Here is a 21,047-nt window from a genome sequence, read left to right on the forward strand (position 1 = left end):
GCAATATATTCTTCACTCATTAGAAGTTTTGGTGCTCTCTAAGCTTCCACATATGGTTTGATTCTTAGTAAACTGCATCTTTAAAAAAGAACCTAAGGCATTACATACTGGATTCTTGAATTTGTCAGAGCCATATCTGTTCGCACAAAAATGTTCCTACCCATTTTAGAATCTTTTCTGGATTTTAGTAACAAGAATGTAATTTCTGTATTGCCTGCAAGTAATAAGAATATGATTGCGCAATATGACTTATAACTAATTTTGCTTTTTAAGAAGGAATGGTTACTTTTTAAATCTGAAAACAGTTCTGTCAAGCCGAACAATCTTCATATCCATGAGTGGTTTGCAACGTTTGTCCAGTTCTTAACCCGCATGAAAATCAATATTACTGTTCCCATGAGCTTTAGTTTTTTATATGGAATCTTTCAGCTTGATTTAAATAAAAAAAGATTGCAAACAAATAATTCAAAGAAAGTATGATTTAATCAGTGCAGTAGGCAAATGGCAAGGAGTTCACCTCTAAAGCAATTTTCAATATATTCCATTTAGATGGAAGTGTTGATAGAAATGAGTGGGATTTTTCTTTCATCTCGTTGAATTCTAAGTCCTAATGAATCCCTAGATTCTCTTCCGTTGTTGGAAGCTTATCCTCCATTGCTTTGAAGAACAAATATTTCATCTTCAGGATGCAGCACATTGCATGCCTTGCAGGCATTCTCTTGTGTAGTTGACTTCTTAACCCCCTAATCATTTTCTTTATCTCTAACTTCTCCTCCTCTGAGTTAGTCGTGGTATCACAAGTAGGTTATAGGAAGGCGAGGGGATACAAAGACTTAACTTCTAGACCAGTATAAGGAAGGGGGACAGCAATTAATGTACAGTCAAATATGAGATACAGACTAGTTTGTTGTGGTCTTAACTTCCTGCGTAACTAATACAGTCATGGATTTCATTTTCATTTATTCAGAAAGGTAGTTTGCTTCTCAGAGACATTACATAGAAAGTTTTGTGTCATTTTATGTGCATTCAACAAAACTTTTTCCAAATTTCTTCAGACTAAGGAGACAGTTCAACATTGCACGAGTTTCCTTTCATTACTTGCATAAATCTCAATCTGGGTGTTTTAGTGTTATACTAAAAAGCAGACAAAGAGGTGTTACTTAATTTGATTGTCAGACGCTTGATATCACAAAATATTTCTTAACATGTTATGGAAAGAGTAAACATATGGAAAGCAAGTATTTAACGTTGCCATTCTTTATAATGCTGAATATTTGTGACTGGCTAAAGTATTTATAAAACAGCTAGTCTTTTAATTTTTAAGAGGTTCCAAAAATTAAAAACAGATGAGGAGGGTAGTTCAATATCTGGCAGAGGAGCTGGCTGTATTTGCCAAAGTCTATCTCACATATATGGAATATATGTGAAATATACAAACTTGTTATTGTGTGTATTAGATATATGTTATGAAGATAAAACATCAAATTCCATGTCTAAATTTTTACAGTTGCTATCAGATTACAAATATTCAGGCTCCAGCTTGTCAATCCTCAACCACGTAAACACAGGCTTTATATGTTCATCCTGTTTTTAAAGATGTAAATCCTTGGCATCACTTGGAAGGATACTCACTGTCTCTCAGAATGAACATCATACGGTGGAGTTAGGCACATGGAGGTAACAGAGGTCAGGAGACTGTTACTCCACCCAGCATTTTAGGGTTAGCCAACGCTCTGCAGCATTTTCTGCTAGTATAGCTATACATTGTAGCTTCCCAGAAGAGCTCAACAGTTGTGAAGCTCAAAACCAGAAACCCTAGGTTAATGGAAGCTTTTGAAAATATTCTCCACTTTTTATTGTTGTTTTTGTTGTTCATGGGACACTGATATAGACAAAATTATTATGAAGTGTCCCTATTGCTTGTTGTCCTCTAGCACTCATGAAAGTATCAAGTGAATTGAGGAAAAAGCTTGAAAGTCATCCTGCTTACTGTGACTGAAGAAAGACAGATGTATCAGACAGGAAATTAAGATTATTTTTAAAAGAGGGCACAGTTTATAAAAGGTCTGAGATACTTTGCTGAAATCAGAAGTCAAAACTTTTCAAATCTTGTGTGGATAACGTTTCAAAGTTCTGCAGTAAGATCTCTGCTTGTGCTACTTTGAAGGAAGCTATAAATTAAGACCGAATGTTAAGAATTAAAATTGTTATGAACTAAGCAGGGTTTCTGTATGTTGTTATGTTTTGTACCTCATTAGGATTCAAAAGGGAGCAAATGATACAACACAAGGGAGCTACCTCATTTTAGAGAATTAGGATGTTAGTATCTGTTCAGTTTCCTCTTCCTGTTTGTACAAGTGTTTGAGAATAGCTCAGTGGTTTGGCGTGCTGGGAGAGGAGGTAGATGAAGGGATGTTTTTGTGAAGATCAAGATCATCCTTCATGTCATAGGACTGGGCAGATGTCAAAGCTAAAGGATTTATGTCTTGATCATATTAAATATGTGGACTTTTCATCATAATAAATAAATTTTATATGAAAACTTTTATTATTTACTGAGTTCTATGGATTTTAAATAAGGTCCTATGACAGGTTTATCTCTATGGTGATCTTGTTCTCTGAGGACTATAGGAAGTGGTCATTTATACTTTTTACCCCTTCTCTAGCTGTTCAGTTTGTAAGGTCTCAGAGCTGGTCTCTGGCCAGATGAAAGGTTGGTTTCTGTCCAGCAATATTTCTAGCAGGACTTCACCTGAAGTAAGTAGTACAGCTAAGTATGATCCTGTGCCAAAATCAGCTGTCGTAACAGTTCATCCTTTGGCTTCATTACCCTATCTGTTTGCATATGGTGAATGATTCTATTTCTATTCTTTAGTACATCACACATTAAGAAACGTTTTACTGCTCTTTTTTCCCTCTGTGGTCTGGCTGCCACATCTCACCTTCTTTACTGTCAAAACTGTTTATTTCAGATAACTGAACTTCTCATTTTCATTCAACTGCCTATGAAGTAGAGCATGGCAAATTGCATAGTTTCACTATCTTTTACCTATTGACTCGCCCATCTCTGCCAGGATTTTTGGTAGCTTCTGCTGCAAGAGATCTGTAGGCATGTTTTTGCAGATACGTATGTACTCAAGACCTAGAAGGAAGGGTAGTTAAAACTATCTTATAGTTCTTTAGCACTCTTCTCTTTATTTGTTTGAAGGTTTGTTAATGAATAAAAAATATGCATAAAAAGAAAGTCTTGTCTGAGTTCCTGCAAGCAGCAGCAGGACTTTCAACTAGAATGGGATCAGGATTTCATTGTATACGTGTAACATAAGGGCTGTGGGTAGTACTAGTGGTGTTTGTCCACGATGTGGTTTACCTTTCTGACTGCATGGCTGTCTGGAAGGCTATGAATGATACAAGCTTTTCCAGCAGGGAAGAAAGCGTTGGCTGTGGACTGAGGAGCCTCTATACTGATCCTGTTCATCTACAAATAAAGTAGGATAAACATTTTCCCTGAAAACAGGATATAAGAATAATTAGAAAGTTTCCTTGCTTTCAGCTGGAAGCCTCATTCAGTTAGCACCAGACCCTGCAACTTTTTCAAAATTTTTCCCTTTTATTTACACTGCCAAGGCTTCAGCAACTGTCTAGATGTAATCATTGATGCATCTGTCCTTTTTCTCCTCACTTTTTCTTTTCCTGCTGTCAAAGTTGCACATCTTCTGTTTAAAAACATTACCCAGGAAACACATTTGTTTGTTCCTGAGCAAACCTGTATATGCTTTCTTTGTGTGTCAGTGATGTGTTTGGTTTTGAGTCTCTGGCCATCTTGCACATTGAAGCTGGATAGAGGGTAGATTTTGCACTCATATTTTGTAGGGAGATTTAACTCATAATAATACCATTTGCTCACCATCTTGACTGATTATATGTGTAAACTGGATAGCAGTGGCCATTATTCTGACACTGTCATCGTTTTGTTGTTTGAAGTTAGTGTTCACTGAAGTATCATTGTTTCTTTATCTTAGCCAAGGTTACTGTTCCTTGTCAGCAAGTATCATGATGGCACTATGATCTGAACACTTCAGATACTTACAAAGGGCTCAGTTATCTTTCTCAGCAGCAATGCAATCTGCATTTTAGATTACTGGAATCACACACACACACAAGTCCTGTGGGACTGATCCAAGTGTAATTGATAGACGTATCACTTGAGTTAAGGGCTGGTTGCATGTCTGAACAGGCTGGTAACATCCTTATAAGAAAATTGTTGCAGTTGTGTTGCCTGTAAACTTTTATTCAAATTTTTAGAAATTCTAGATGCAGGCCCAACTCAATAGCCCTGTATTTAGAGCAGAAAATCTGGTAGAGCACCTGCCTTTTTTGAGGTGGAAACGTGATAGAAGATAGAGGGAATGTCCGCAGTTATTGAAACTGCCTGCTGAACTGTTTTTGACCATATAAGCTAATAAAGTTCAACTGTGACCTTGTTTAAGCTTGTTCCAAAAGTGAAGTCATTTCTGGCATCTAAAGCAAGTCCTTGAAGCTTTAAAATCATGGCTCTATAAACTGTGTTCCTCTGCATTACAAATAAACTATTAGTATGCACCATTTAAGACGTGAATATGGGCTGTTTTGCTTCAACCCATATGCACAGTTCAGAAGGTCAGGCATTACCACAGTATCTCTCCTGTTATTTTAGGGCTCTCATGTGTTATGGTTGGCCCTGATCACATGGCATTTGGTTTCAGTTATTTTTCCATGGGTTTGGCTTTTAAGAATAGACACATTTCAAGAAAAATCCAACAAGTTGTAAAGTTCACAAAGACTGAGGACTGTGATCACTTTTAGACTTCAGCAGCTGAAGGAAGATAAGCATCTTATTTTAAGGACTGTGACTTTTTAACCTCAATATAGCGAGTCTAAGTTATGGGTAATGGAGAAAGCAAAATTTGTTGAGGGTTATGAGGAGAGGTAAAAAAATAGAAGCAGTTAGTATTGTAATAGCTGTGAATTTCTTTCCAATTCACACCGATTATTGCTAATTTCTCTAAATTTAGAGGCAAACGGATGCAAAAGTGGAAAAACAGTGCTCTTTGTTGCAGATGAATAATTAGTTTGATAAATAATACAAGGAGGCGAAAAGGGATTCCCTTCTGGTCAAAATGTTGACCCTTTGATCCCCAGCTGTGGCTCATCATTTAAAATGGTGTTTTTCTTGTTGCTGTGGTTTTTACTGTAAGATGTTGTTTTTAACCTCTGTGTAAAGAACCATACAGCAAATGTAGGCACTCTTTGTTTAAAGAGTGCCTGGGGGGTAGAATCAAAATTCCAAGGACTACATTTCAAACTGTACGTGGCTGTTTAAATGATCAAATTCTAGTAGTATTAAAAGGAGTGTGTGTCTCCTCTGTTGTCTCAATACTAAAAACTTGCCTCAGGACTTATAGACTCTACCCTGGTGTGGTAAGATTTTCACAACCAGGAGCTGCTTAATACTTTAGAAAATGTTTCCTCAGATTCATTCCTAAGAATGTTTCTGAATGGTGAATGAAATAAATTAATGCTAGCATGAAAGAAGTGCATTTTGTGTAGCTGTGGACTGGTAGAGACTAGCTGCTTATGTAGAAATGCAAGAAGGCAAGGGAGACCTGAAGGAATGTGTATTTAGGTCTTTTCAATCATAAAGAAGAGTATTATATACACATAAATCCAGAGAACACACAACTTTATAAGGATCTCATGGATGTGGAATCCTGAAAGACTAGTGAACATGGAAGGGTTTATTTAATCTTTTCAGGCTCTGCAAACAATCTGCTGTCAATGGAAGTGTGATGCTGTAGCCCTAACAGGAGATCAATGAAATGCCAGAAAACCTTGATAGGAGCTACAGATTAAGATGATAGGAAGGACTTCTCTCTCCCACTGTTTTCTACATCAGTGAGAGTATATATGGCTCCTGTTGACAATAAGTGTACATTCTTAACTTATTTTGACTGTTTCAGTATAATTAACTTTGCTGAAGTACACGTGACAGTATCAAGACATGAGGTTTGGGTTTGTTTTGGATTTCAGCTCTTTTGTCACTGTCATTCTAATCTAAATTAACACTTGATTCAAGACCTCACTCTCGAAGATTTATCATAGAGGAATTTGAGTGTGTGAAGACTGAGGTTTACAATACTAATAGCGCAACTTTTTTTTGAAGACCTCTTATGTCTTCCATCTTTTTTCCGGGCACTTGTCTTAAAATAGGTGTGCCATATAGTTAAACGTAATATAACTTCTGTTCAGAGAAGAGCACAATAGAGATAAAATATGTCAACCTTTCTGCTTTTTAAAATCCTTGTGGATATTTTCCAGTTAACTTTGAGCATCTCATATGCCTGCTCTTACGTAGTATACTTCTTAGCCCTGCTATCTTGGACATGTTTACCCTTTTACTTGTATAATTGGAGAGACAATAAACCATGAATGTGTTTGTAAAGCATATAGATCCTTAGCAGTTTCCTGGTATTAATTGTCAAATCAGCATAAGGTACATATGTGTACCCATTTACAGTATGCTATCACAGTATAAAAAAAATTTAAGTAAATTATTTAAAGTATAGACAGTGTCTCATCACTGCATGTGCAAGTTTCTGTAATCTGGAATATGTTGCTTGATTTTAAGCCATTTCTGAGGGAAAATGAACTTCTGATGTTTATCATCTTCTGCTGATATTCTTTAATGTTGTGAAACATGCTCCTGAGCAGTTTGAAGTATGTTTTGAATGAAAAATGTTGTCCCAAGGCAGTGTTTTATTATCCATGTCCAAAGACCATGACTAGAGATGTAGATAATCTCTCAGTTCTACTCACAGCTCACTGGACTTGTGTCACTAGCAGAAGAAATTACTCAGTGAAAATCACAACTGTGTTGGATAGTTTAGTAGGCTAACAGGACCTAATATGCTATGGCATTGAAGGAGAACTTCCATAAATCAGATGCACCACAATTTAATGAACTGTAGCTGCACTATTTAAATAATGCTGCTTAATTCTACAGTGAAGTGAGAATTAAAACTGGGAACATAAGTATTTCCTTTCCCTCTAAGGAAAGTAAAGTAAAAACCAAGACTCCAAGAAGAAACTAGAATGTCTTTTTAAAATTATTTTTTATTTCTGAATAGTGTTGGCTAGTTCAACAAGGGCTCAGTTGACTAATTTAACTGAGGCCCCGTTAAAATGGATTTTACTCTGGGTCACCTAGAGTTTAAAAAGTTCAGGAAGAGAGCAGAAGAAATATTTTTGTGTGCTTTCAACAGGCCTCTGCAGGGCCTCAGCAGTAAGGGAGCTATTGTTTGTGAAGGACCAGATCTGTTGGACAGAACCCGTTAACCTGGGAGGGGAGAGGGGAACGTTGTAGTTAATGGCAGGAAATCTATTATTTATTATCAGTCAAAACTAAAAAGCATGTGTAAGTCTTCAGAGAGAACAAGGATGTAAATGTAGCATCACATTGATGAAAAAGTATCTATCCTCTGCTTCTTTCCTGCTTAAAATATGAAAATATTGAGATCTTCTGGGCTTCTTTTTGCCTGCTGTTTTTTGCTAACCAACATGGCTTCCTGGCTTGCAATTAATTTTTCCTCGTGGTTCTTTTTCACCTTAATAAATCCCCACCAAAATTTGAACAAAAAAAGACAAAAGGGGAAAAGAAATACCACAGCCTTCAATTTCTGGAAGAGTATCTCTATATATAGATTAAACTGAAGGGAACTTTTATTTATTTAGTGTATATTTGTAGCTGATTTTGTGACTATTGGTCTCCAGCATGAAACGTGAGGAGTAAAAGCTACTTGTATTCATAGAAGAAGTTATGAGTTTTAGACTTTGTTCATGACCAACTACTTAGGCTCAGAATTTTTCCCTTTTTCAATATGGTTTATGTGCAAGTGTATTTTGTCTGGAGCTTTTACCTAAGCCTTGATAAGGTAGTGAGCATCCAGGATGAAATAAACATCTTTCACAAGTGCAGAGGACCAGCTCTTACAGAGTGATTAGATAAATCTTGTGAAATCTGGAATTTGAATAACTAATAGATATTCTCAGCTGTGGTCTCCTTCAAGATGGTGGTGCTAGATATTGCTATAGTGACAGAATGTTTGAAATACTTGAATGCTAGGGATTTAAAAGGTCAGTTTTGCCATAGGTATTGAATCTCCATCTAAACATTGAGGTTTTGTTTTAAGATTTAGCATGAGCTGAAGTGTTCCACAGACACAATCACCTTTTGATGTGTCCCAGAAACAGGAAGATAATTTTTACTTTGTACAGGAGAGAAAACATTATGGCTAGATATAATTGGCCAGATTACCAATTAGGTCTAAGCTTCTGGGGTCTTGGAATTTGTTGTATGGCATGGAGCGTAGAAATACCACCAGAGTACGGTCCCTGACACTCCAGGCCTGAAGAGAGCTCTCTGTACTAGAAATAGAGTTATGGGAATTCTTTTAACTTTTATGTGCCATTGACTACTGCTGGGCAGAAGTCTTCTGACTAAATGAGTCTGTTTGCTGAACTGGAATCCTTGCCAAGAAAGATTGAACTAGCTGAATCTCCTGTTTAAAGTTTTTTGGGGTTTAAAAAAAAAATAATAATTTAAAAAGCCCTTTGATATTCCCATTCTAATGTTCTCTCTCTCTCTCTCTCTCTCATTTTTTTTTCCTTCCCAAATTCAGTGTTGAAATGCAGCTTTCACTCATGGGAAGGAGGTCAAAATCTGAAGGAAATACTTCAAAAGTGTGGAAAGTGAAACTGTTCTCTCAAGCCCATCTGCTGGATACGATTAGTCTGTGGACATTTTTCCCTCCAAATTTTCAGCTCCTTATGTGGTAAGGAAAAATGTTCGAGTTCTTAAATGCTGTCAGGTTAGGAAAACTGTTTCCTTTGCTGCACCCCCTATAACTGTGCAGCCCTTGTTTGTGGACTGATAGCACTGGGCCGGCAGCCAGGACCGACACAATTCAGTGGGGCTCTGGCTGGCAGCAGTGCTAACAAAGGAGCTGGTCTGAGATGCTTTTGTTTTACTGTCATCAATGTCTTATTGTTTGCTAGAATGATTGCCCAGTTAATCCGAACTGGTAGGATAACTATATAAAGCTCATGCCCAGTGTAAACAGGAGGCAATATTCTTTCCTTATCTTTGCCAGACATTAAGTTCCCTCAACTTCTAACAGCCTCTCAGGACTGGCCCTTAATTGTTTACTGCCACACAATATAGGTTGACAAATTAACATCAGGGACATGGGATCAAATCCTAATCTCCTTTATTATTCAGGTGAAGTTCCAGATTTTTTAGGGCCTAAATTTACTAGATCTAAGGATTACGCTTAATTAGATTGTGTCCTATATTTATAGCCACCCAGCTGGTATTTTTGACTGTGAAACAAATAGTTCCAGAAGTTCATGCTTTAACAGGTTTTTTCTCAGCTCTAATGGTAGTTCTGGTACTTTTGTTTTATATTTGCAATAAAGAGGACAATTACTGAATAGTAATACAGCCTGCTCTATAAAAATCTGATTATTACTGTGGCAAATGTTTTCGACAGTTACAAGCTTTACTTGACTTAATAATGATTTTATGCCAATCAGCTAACTCATTATAATTATAAGGACAGGTTCTAAAATCAGTAGTTTGTAGTAATGGAGAAATCCTGTTTAGTTTTTCTCCCATTTTAACCCCTGAAATTTAACAACAGGTTTTGCTGTGCCTTCTTGAGTATTGGTGCCTTACTGCATGAGTGGTGCTATTTGCTTCACTGGGACTGATTGTACTGGTGAATATATCAAAAAGTGTATCATAGTAATAACTGATTCAACAGCGACTATGTGCAAACTTGTAAAATACTGGTGGAAAATTGGATGGGGAAGATAAAGATTCCCACTTTAGATTTCAAAGTCATGAGTAGCACAGAACTGAATGAGTAGGTGTTGTACAGTCAGATATTGACCTAACTTTTATGAGGTAAGGGGATGTAGTGAATGCTGCCTGTATACCTTTCCTGCTGCCAATTCCTAGACTCCAAAAAACCTCTTGTATTTCTTAGGCTTGCTTACTTCTGGGTTACCATGCTGGAAGTAGTTGTGGTAAATTGTTCTCTGAATAGTAACATTTCACTACTGGGCTCTCCAACCTTGGGCAGCAGACCTCTACATACTTTGATTAAGGTGCTTTTCATGTGCATAAGATCATTTATGCTTTCTTTACTCCAGTTCTCCCACTATAGTTTTTGTGGTGGGTGGAGTTAAGCCCACGGTGGAATTGAAGAGAACATTCCTTACTATAGCCTAAGGGGTCTGTTTTAATATGGCCGCTTTTCCAACTTCAGTTAATGAGTATGGTAAGTCAAAAATATCTGAAGAAAAGACATTTTAAGACTGTATCTGAAAGTTCCTAAATGATTAGGTATTTTAGGAAAAACTTTGCAAATAGTACAGGAATGTATCTGTCTGTGCTCAAACACCCTCTGCTTTCCCTTCCTGGTAACACCTTGTGGGTCCACCAACTACTTTTACATTTATAAGTTTTGAGTTTGGTTAACTATATTATACTGCTGTTTTATATGAATTTCTAGCTGGTAGGTCTACATAGTATGTCATATAATTCAGCTTGTATGTTCCAGTAAACCTTTCTGACATCTTTTAACCATCAACATTTTGATTTCTTGCATCACCTTACAAAATTCCAGGAGACTGTTCAGAAAATCAGTGAATCCACTGACTTTCTCACATACCTTTTCCAGGATTTGGCCTTACGTAACAGCTTTTGAAATTTGTGGTACTGGGCAGGCCACCAAAACAGATCAACAAACACCTTTTGTCGTTTGTCTTTTTTACAGTCTCTGTTGAGAAAACAAGAGTATGGACTGCTACATGTTTGGTGACTTTCTGTAGTAAGATGGGCTTTGGAAGAAATTAAGTTTGTTTATTTGTTTGTTTGAAGTAGGTTAATTTCCTTAGAACAAATTGTTTCTTTCAAAGTCTCCTAAAGTATATCCTTCTGTTTCTAGTCCTAGTTTTTTCCTAGAACCCATACTTACATTTAAAGCAGCTGTTCCACAATAAAAGACTTTGGCAAGTTAACGTCAAAGCAGCTACACAACTCCAACGAAATTCTGCCTGTCAGGCAAGTTTCCAATGGACTCTGGCTTGGTTCTCTTTGTATGTCTGGCTTCTCCAGTACCAGGTCGCTCTGATTGGTGCCCTTCTCCAAGCTGTAGAAGCTGCATCTCCAGGGCTGTCTGAAAGACAAGAGCGTGGAAGTCCAAGGCCTGGGCTGGGCCAAGGGTTTGAGCTGAAGCAGAAAAGGAAACCTCTAAAAGTCACCGAGTAGCTCTAAAACCCCATTTTATTAAAGCATCTATTTTTCTAGGCTTGCTGGCAAAAAAGCTGCCTGTACAGTAATGATTTTGTTTCAGAAAATAAATGCTCTTTCACAATACGTATATACTTCACCAGATTTCTGGGAAGTTTCAAAGAAAAAGAAAAAATGCTTTGGGCTCAATCCAAAAGTAGGTCATTTTTTCCTGAAATATAATTTTTCTATAAATTGAAAGTCTTGAATTTTAGAGATACGCAGCAATAGCTAAGTAGGGGAAAAAAGTGTGAGATGCAATTAAATTTCTGAAGTAGAATTTGCTATGCTACTTCATGGTTAGTACTAGGATTTGTGCTATCAGTCAGCCAGCACACTACTCCTTACCGAAATCTGTGAGCAAATGAAGTAAGAGGGACTCTTATTGTGTTCTGTTACCATAACTTCTGAGAAGTGAATTGAGGCTATTGATTTCACAGTATCTGATGTTAGCATTTTTCTTGCTTTTCCCCTTCTGCTCTTTGTCTTTTCTGTTACTGCGCTTGTTCTGTGAAGTGCAACCTGCTCTGTACAGGCTCAACATCAGCCTGAAGACATGAGCTGTGACAGGGCTACATCTGCAAACCTTCCCCCAAAGGAATGCAATTGTCATGGCATTCTGGGAAAGAAGAAACACATTCTGATTAGTTGGGTCCTAAGCCCTTATTTAGTGCTCCGTGACAAAAACAGAGGTACCAGCAGCGAGCAAAGAACCAGCAGAGATGCTGAACAATATGCTAAGGTATGTCCAGCTCTTCCTGCTGGTACAGCAGGTCTGAATTTGCATCTCCTGGCACTGTTCACTCCTCCACAGCAGGAAAACAAGCTTTGCCATTTTGTCCCATGGACGGCTTCCAAACTTGGCTCAGAAAGTTGCCACCTAGAATATGTAATGAGGAGCCTTATAAATAGAGCTAGGTGGTGTTTGCCTGCAATTGCCAGTGGAACAACTGCTCTGTCCTGATCTGTGGGCCTGGTTGAAATTTTTGTCTGCTGACTGCTGATGGAGTTGTTTTCTCCATGCAGCTGTGTAAAGCTTGTTTTCCATGTTGATTTTCTTGGGTTCAAGCCTTTAGCTAGAAGTCAGACAGCAAATGTTTGAGAGGAAGGAAGGACCTGTTGGGCCAGCGCTGTAATTACATGCAGAAGATGTAGGTTCAAATTCTGGCTTTGCTGCAGGTTTCCTATGTGACCCTGCATAAACATCCCAGTGCATCAGCTGCTATAGCAAAACAAAGATATCATTTCCTTTCTTCCACTGCCTGTCTCACATGCAAGCATTTGAGAACAAACATTATTACTTACAGTTTTACTGAACCGCGCTCAACAACGCAGTACGGTCCTGACTTCTGGCTGGGGCGATTAGCTGCCTCCTTGTTACCAATAATAAATAAAAGCAAAGCAGGCAGTCTTGTTCTGCAACAGTGACAGCCCTGGACTGCTATCAAGGGCAGCCTGATCAGAAGCACATGCGCTCTCTAAGAAGTATTTTATCTCTTATTACCAATTCCCTAGTTCATCCAGCCTTCCAGTTATTCTCATGTAAAGAAACAGACAGTGCCAAAAGCTGAGCAAAGCTGTAGCTTCCTCCCTTTGCTTCTTTAATGTGGCATGTAGAGAAGTAGCAGCCACTCTGCTCATTCTGGTAACGTGTATTCGTAAGTCCCCCAATGAGCATGGTCCCTGCAGGGTGGAAACAGAGCAAACATGACTGACACCCAGACAGAGACTGTCTCTTCCTTCTTTGTGTGCTGACAGATGTGACAGGAGGTCCATCCTGACCTGCGCCTCTGGTGGAGGGTGCACAACATCAGTCACGTGCAGGGATTGGTCTGCGAGGCTGGGGCTAGGAATGGGATTGTCTTCCTGTGATATTGATGCTTTGGGCTTCAGCTCTGCATGTGTGTCCCATGAGGTAGGTGTCAGAGTCTGTAATGTGAAGTCCTCAGTAAAGCGGCCTTAAAAATACCGTCACATATTTATCCAGAAAGAGCCTTAAAAATAGGGTGTTCTGGATACGTCTTCTCAGTCACTGGTCTTTAGGGTGGAAAATGGCAACTGACCCACTAGTCCACATAAGCAACTTTGGACTGGAAGTGAATGCAAATACCCTGCACTCCAAGGAAACTACATAGGAAGAATTCAGCTTAAGAAAAGATGTTAGCAATGTCTGTCCTGGGAGCTGGGCAAGGGCACTATGAGCTGCATGCTTCTCTGAAAGATTGCCAGGGTCTCTGAAACTTTTGTGGTGCATTAGGCAAATCTTTGAGAGATTTATAGTAGTTAGAGAGTAGAAAGGGAGTAGCTATGTTGGTGTGGTGATGCCTTAGCAAATACACTACGTCATAAACAAGCTCTAGATTAGCTACCACTGGTATCAGACTTGTGTCTCCTAATGGCATGGTGGGACACAAGCAGAGCAGTAATTCACAGGGAGGAGTGCTGTCTACATAATTACAATGTCTCCCTTTTAAGCTCCTGGTATGTTTCTGGAGGTTTTCGTCAGCCAAACATTGGCACAACATTGTTTACCCTAGTTGAAGAGACCACAGCTTGAAGTGATTGTAGGCCATTAGGGTTATAGCAAAAGGGCATGTTTCAGGCACATTTGGGGACTTTAAGAAATATATTGACTAAGGAGGCAACACTTTGATCAGGTTCCAAGAAGAGTATATAAAAAGCTGTTTTGATTAAAATGAATTTCAGTTCTGCAGTAAGGTGAGAGGAGGGTGAAATGTTTAGTGAAGTCATTTCTCTGTCAGATATTGCCGGTACCTTTTTGATCTGCCCATTTTCCTGTGGTTTCCAATGAGTAAAAAATCTCTGCACCCCACCCCCACCTGCCTGTGAACTCATCACATCAGTGACATCCATGCTCCACTATCATCTGTTGTCCTCCATTCTCAGCCCTTTTTTTCCCCTTCATCTGTTTCTTGTCCTTTCTTGTGTCACTCTTTATTCATCATCACTTGGTTCATTTTTGATTCTTTCTTCCTGAGTGCAGGGTAATTCTGTCCACTTTGGCCCTTTTGAACCTACCTATGAATGGGAATGCCCACATAAAGAAGTGGCATTCTGAAGTGTTGGATGTGCTGTCTCTATTCCTGTTAATTGGGGTTTCTTTAAAGATTGTTGACCGTCAGATCAGCACCTGAACATTTGTGACATGAACATTTGAGTTTTCAATTGGTCAAGTTCATATAACACTGTGAAGTCATTTTGTTAGAGCGTTTTGTTGGATCCATGTGGGCTCCATGCCAAGCAAACTTGCCACAGTCAAATTCTTTAGATCTTAGAGCTGTGGTTGTCAAAAGTGCCAAAAGCAAGTGCTCAAGGCCGGATTTTTGAAAGTTAATTTAGTCATTTAACCATCCCTGAAGTGGGGGTTGACTCTCAGTGTTTGTTGCAGTGCAGTTGAGTTTGGACAATTAGCTTTCCCAAGCACTTGGAGAAGCTCTGATTCTGCATGTGCTGCAGAATCCAAGCTTCATTATGCATTAATGGGGAGGTCAGTAACTAAGAAAACCAGATAAGAATCAGGAAAGCAAAGCAGGAAGTCAGTGTGTGCCATTTGGTTCTTAGATGATCTTGACAGTCTGCCAGCAATATAGTTTTTCTGGGGCTATTTTGTCATCTTTCACAAGAAGCAGCTAGGTTTGTGTTTGAGTTTTGGATAAATATTTTCAGGGGAATATGTGTATTTGTTGTTCTTCACAAATGCTAACCAGCATCCTGTGGAAGAGCTCTTACTCCCAAACAGGCACCGAGAACAACTTCCCTTACTGCCCAAAGAGAGGTTTGACAGTAAATTAATATTTACAAGATGGGAATCACTTCAAAGTGAGAAAAGTAAATTTTTCACCCATCCAGGGGAGGATACTTTTCAGCTCTGAATGTATTTTGCTGTAAGATGAAATATATGGCTTTTTTATAAGGAAAGTTATCAGTTAACACTGGATCAAGTGGTAATTTTATTAGCTTCAGAACCATTCAGACTTATTTGGAAGATTCTGCTTCATTTTCTATCTGCACATCTGTGTAGCAGCTGCAGGCACATAGTTCCCAGGGGCTCAGTCTAATTTGTAGAATTACAGGGGTTGTGCCTGGCTACAGAAAAGGTCTATTAGTATTGCTCATGTTGAAAATTTAAGCTTGATGCCTTCCACATGTTTGTTTTGTTTTGTTAGTCTTTCTCTGGGTCCACAATTAACCCTTTGGAGAAATTTCCTTTAAAGCAAGGTAACAATTGTGTTGTCTAATTCCTGATAAACTGTTTTCAGGAGGCCATGGTTTCATACCATGTATTCTTTGAGTTTCTAACAACGGTGTCAGATGAACTGTGAACTCAGTTGGATTTTCTCTTTCTCCATCTTAAAGTGCATTCAGAAATCTATTTCTCCGTTCCTGGAAAGTATCTGCTCTCGCAGAAATAGCAGCTGACAGAAGAGGTGTGCATGAAGCACGCAGCAAAGAGTACTTCATCCAAATTAAACACTGAAGATAATTTTGGTTAAGTAGAGTGAAGTTGAGCTGTTCTGAATTTGGTCAAAACATTCAGCACAAGGCCTTGCTACGATGTTTGCTGGATTCCAGCACCAGCCTGTACCTTAGGGTGAAGGGAGGCACAGGGCCTCTTTTTCTTTGACAGCAGCAAATTGGCAGCAACTGGGTCAGTCATGCAGGCAGCTCTGTGCAGATGGGCTACTTGCTTCTCTATTTTTGTCCAGCTGAACTCGACCATATGTTTATGTTCTGCAAGCGAAGAGCATCAGAAAAATAACACTTTTCCATTTTTGAACCTTTGGACAATGTATCTGTTGTCTGGGGTCTGACTGATCGGGGCTTCTTGCCAAACTGGAACCTCATAGAGCAAAGTGCCACCTAGTGAATAACCACTACCACATCCTGCCTTGTTCCTTTTCAGCTTTCTGTCTAAACACTGTGACAGCTCAGCTCATCGACTCAGACAAATGCTGACAGCTTTATGTCAGACGCTTTCTGTGCTTGGAGGAACCCTCAAGATGAATTTCCAAGTGGGAACAACTTTGCCCTTTGGAGTGAGCTGGAGGCTCTTGCTTTTCTAGTGGAAAATGAAATGGGGCTGGAGGGGAGGTGTTAAAAAATTATTTAGGTGAAATTTTGGATTTGCTACTGGAAAGAGATTGCAGCACTCACTTTCTGTTAGGCTAGCTCTATAAACTAGTTTGTCAGACTAAGCCATTTCTTTCCTTTTAGATCTGCTTCTTATTAATCTGTGTTTGTCTCAGTTATGATACCTTCACAGTGCCTTATTTCACTCCTGCTGCAGGGGCTGGGTTCACTGGAAGAAGCACATCTTTCATGTCAGATTTTGGTCACACAACATGCAGTTTGCATCACAGAAATCCTATCCTAATGTAAAGTGTAGGCTGTGGAGACATTTGGCACAGAGTACAGAAATGGGATTCAGGCAGACTTCAGGAGGTGCTGGGAGAGCTCAATGGAAAGTAGTCCAAAGAAAAGATTTTAACATGTACAAGTATTCTGTCTGGTAAATTTCTCTTCAGAAAAAAATCTCAATATTTTAATTGTTCTTCCTTTACATGAAAAGCTAGAATAATGTATCTTCTTTGTCCCAGAGATCAAGTTTATAGCTTCTGAATAGCTGTGTTTGGATAGGTTTTTGAATTGAGCATTATAAGGAAGCCATTTAAAGAAGTTTACTGTCCGTATGTGTTGTGCAGTTGAAGGGGAAGGTGTTAAGACATCATCTGTGTGACCAGCAACTATGCATGATTAAACTTAGCATTATGCCCAGACTTTCTGTGACCATTACACGTATAGAGTTATTCCCTGTAAACAATATAGAGATTTTTGGTATTTTTTAGGTAAAAGGAGCTTCATTGTTTTTATACCTAACTAACCTGACTCTTGCTCCGTATTCTCAGACCCTCTGTATTACTGTATCTTTCATTCTTGAACCACACAGACATACGTATAAAAGAACTAACCATTTTATTGTAATTTCATTGATACTGTGGAAATCATTTGAAGAGCTGACTATTCGATCACAGCAATTAGTTTCTGTAATGGTCATCTAAACTTTTATTGAAGGAAGGAAGAAGTTATTTCGTTTTTATCTCAAAAGCTCATTATTTTCTTCAGCTATCTATTACCTTTTGTCTGCTATAACCAGTGAAGTGTTCAGGAGATTAAGATCATAATTTACCTGCTTTTTTATGGGAATAGGTCTTATAATTCAATAATCTGTGCAATTTGATAATGACGTTCAACTACAAAGGAAATTTCACGAAAATACTGCTCATTAATAGTATGTGAAGTAATAGTATGTGTATATGAATTCATTCATGTGAGATTCATTAGACAAGATCCAAGTGCACTTTAGCCAAAATTACCTTACCAGTCCTCCTGAAAGAATTGATTAAACTCCTGTAATCTTCAGTGGAGACAAGAATTCATCCTCACTTAAGGTCTTTAAACCCACTTGCTGTTTCTGTTCTTCACATATGCCCTCTCCCTTTCCCTCTCACCCCAAATTCCCCAATCTATGCTTATAGGCTTACTACATCCATCACTGAAATGCAGCTATTCCTGTTCAGCAACTTGCAGCCTTGTTACATAAACAAATGGAGAGAAATGAAAAATGGGGTATCAAATATCATAGGTGGCCATAAAACTTTGGTTTTGACCATATAAAATGTTATTAAAACATATTTTGACATTAAAATTACAACACACTGTCTTTGCATGTGCTCTTTCTTCAAACCCATGGTTTTATTTCAGAAAAAAACTGAGATAGCACTATAAGAATTGCTCAAGTGCTTCAAAGAACATGTTGGGAGGGAGGTGCAGCTAAAAGCTTACCACAACAGAAGCAGGCACACTCAGTGGATTCAAGTGTCTCTTGCCTACAGTTAAGAGTTTTTTTTTGTCATCAATTTAAGTAACAAAAATATTGGAGCAAGTGAAATAAATTAAAGATGACAAATCACATTTTCCTGTTCGCTGTTTACCTTTCATTCATTATCTGTTCTTTAACTCTGAGCTCATTATTTTATGTTCCTTCAGCTGAATTTGGGCAAAAGAAGTATATTTTCACATGCTGTGTAACCATCTGTTTGCTCTGGCAAGTTATATGGCTTGCCTTTCAGAGAGGCTGCCATGATATTATGCAAACATGTCCTTTCATTTGCTACACCATCTTGGTTACCATTTCGGCCATGTTTTCTGTTCCACCTTTAACATCTGTATTTCTAACTGTGTGTCCAGATTTAAGCCAACTCCATAGCTATGTGGAGATCTTCAAAATGAAAGGAAAAGATAAATGGTCATTTAATAACCTGTGAGCAAGACTTTGCTTTGGTTGTCTTCATTGTTTAACATTAGTTGATATATGTGCAACAGAAAAAATGAAGTAATGGGAACAAACTCAACAAAGTCAGGAGATGTTTGGAAATTCAGATGTGTTTTTGGTTTAGTGAAAGCCTGAAAAAGCATCAGATCTATGGGAAACATGAAAATATGTGTGTTAGAGCAAAAGGAGCCTCCATTGGTTAGGTTTACTGAAATACATCGGTAGATCACGGAGTACTACTTTTGTGGTCTGAAAAACAAATAAACATTGGGTCACATTCTTAGTACATGTAAGCATAGGTTCCTGAAGTCAGTGAGGTTACACCATTGTATTTTAGCTCAATTCTGTCCGTGCATACCTGTTCAATAGAACGAATACAGATTGTATATGCTGTAATGCTATGGATTTTTTTTTTCTATTGTTGTACTAAGTAACATTGCCTGGCTTTTACTCCCTCTCACCTTTTTTTTTTTTTTTCTTTTTCCTGCTAACAGCAAACTAAATAAATGGAAGGCTTCTGCTAAGCTTGGACTCTCACAAAACTCATCTCCTCGCCTCCGATGAATCGACTGCCACAAACCCCGCGCAGGCTGGGTGAGTCCTCTTTCTAGAGAGCCACTTTGCTCCAGCTCTCCAGTGATGGGCGCCTGTGAAATTGTTGGTTATGAAAAGTAACATTGCTCTTAGGCATATAACCTAAATAGAAGGAAAGGTTGCTGCCTGGCTTTGCGCCAAGCCAGCACTAAGTGCTGCAGTGCTTCCAGACATTTTTAAGGAAGTATCTATTCAAGCTGATTTTGAAAACAGAAAGTTCAAAGGCTCGTCAGGATTGTTGGGGCTAATTTTGGTATTCGCCTCATGGTACCCCGTAAATCAGGACTAGCTCAACTGAGGAAAATAGGGCTATGTAGTAGGTACCTCACATTTTGTTTTTGTGGTATTTTTTTGTTAGTGTAAAACACGAAGTTTATTTCCTTTAAGAAATACTAGAAGCTGATTTATTTTATTTTTGAGTATGTCATGGTGGGACAATCCATAAAATTTCCCTAAGTGAAAAAGTGCTCAGGGAAGTCTAACACACTCCATTGGATCACTACATCAGTGTGCCAAGGAATGAGTAAGGAGTATTTGCATTTAAGGTAAACATTTATGACATCAGGAAATAGTTGCTGAAAATTTAGTCAAATTATTTAAGCTGCATAACCTCGTGAATAAAAAGCAGTTGAAGAAATGAGAATGTTAGTACCAAATAGAAGAATATAGCATTCTGGGGAAAATACTGACATGCATGTAATTTGTTTTAATACTAGATCAACAGAGATTCCCTTTTAAAATTTATTTATTTATTTATTGGTGACTGCTCTGGAGTCCAGTTCTGGAGTGCTGCTTTCACATAACTGGACTTCAGAGAAAAGCTAGTAGTTTGAAGGAAGTACAGTCAGAAGCAACACTTGTTGTTTAGAGGCAAGGAAGAGCCTTTTGTAAATGCAAGGGAGAGTCAGAATTAATAGTGTGGCTAAAACACAGTCAATACTTTCCAGGTGTCGGCACACACAGATGTATACTAGGCAGAGTGACTGTTTATTTTTGTCTTTTTCATAATTACGTCCCCTTACGCTCCCCCAGACAGAGGACAATTTATATTGCAAACTACCAGGAAACTGATATTAATGTTTCTTAGAAAGGTGTCTCTCTTCAAGGAGTTCGCTCTAGTTAGTTTTGTGCTCCTTGCAGTTGTACTGACAAAATCACTAGACAAGTGTTGCCCTCCACTGGGAAAGGAAAGGATGATTTTAGCAAAAGGTCCACCGCTTCTCTGCTGTGTATGGCCTAAACCAGTTGCTGTTGTATAAGGAATCTGGAGAAGCAGAGAGCCCTTGACACCTCTCAGAGGGCATCTCCAGGTTGTCCCAGGGAGGTTTTGTCCTCACCAGGTTTGTAAAGGGACCATGGGTCTGCTCCTAAAAACAGAGCAGGCTCTGAATTGGTGCACGTAACATGTTGGTAAATTGCTATGAAACCAATACAGATGTGATGGAATCAGTGTGCAAATGTCCATGGCAAATCTCCAGATTTGCTGAAACTTTCCTTCTTGTGTAATTCAAAGCAATTCTTGAAAGCTTCCCAAATTTTTCTGTGTTGCTATTCTTATTTTGAATGGGAAAGGGAGAAAGTGCATATGAACAGTACCAGATGCAGACACATTTTATGTAAAATTATACTCTGCTCTTCTAATAGCACACAGAGATGAATTCATGCTATGCATTGGCATCACTGTATGGTCTGCATTCACAAGCATGT

General features: G+C 38.5%; 1 protein-coding gene across 1 annotated transcript in view; it reads left to right on the forward strand.

Annotated features, from left to right (window-relative positions):
* Positions 1 to 21,047, forward strand: part of CCDC34 (coiled-coil domain containing 34) — a 99,859-nt gene that overhangs the window by 33,768 nt on the left and 45,044 nt on the right. Inside the window, exons 8-10 of the mRNA XM_035328343.1 lie at positions 8,718 to 8,870; positions 13,151 to 13,307; positions 19,241 to 19,340. Coding sequence (XP_035184234.1) covers positions 8,718 to 8,791 — 74 coding nt within the window. The 3' untranslated portion in view covers positions 8,792 to 8,870; positions 13,151 to 13,307; positions 19,241 to 19,340. The remainder of the gene's footprint in view (positions 1 to 8,717; positions 8,871 to 13,150; positions 13,308 to 19,240; positions 19,341 to 21,047) is intronic.

Source organism: Oxyura jamaicensis, chromosome 5 (assembly GCF_011077185.1).
Source record: "Oxyura jamaicensis isolate SHBP4307 breed ruddy duck chromosome 5, BPBGC_Ojam_1.0, whole genome shotgun sequence".
Classification (NCBI taxonomy): domain Eukaryota; kingdom Metazoa; phylum Chordata; class Aves; order Anseriformes; family Anatidae; genus Oxyura; species Oxyura jamaicensis.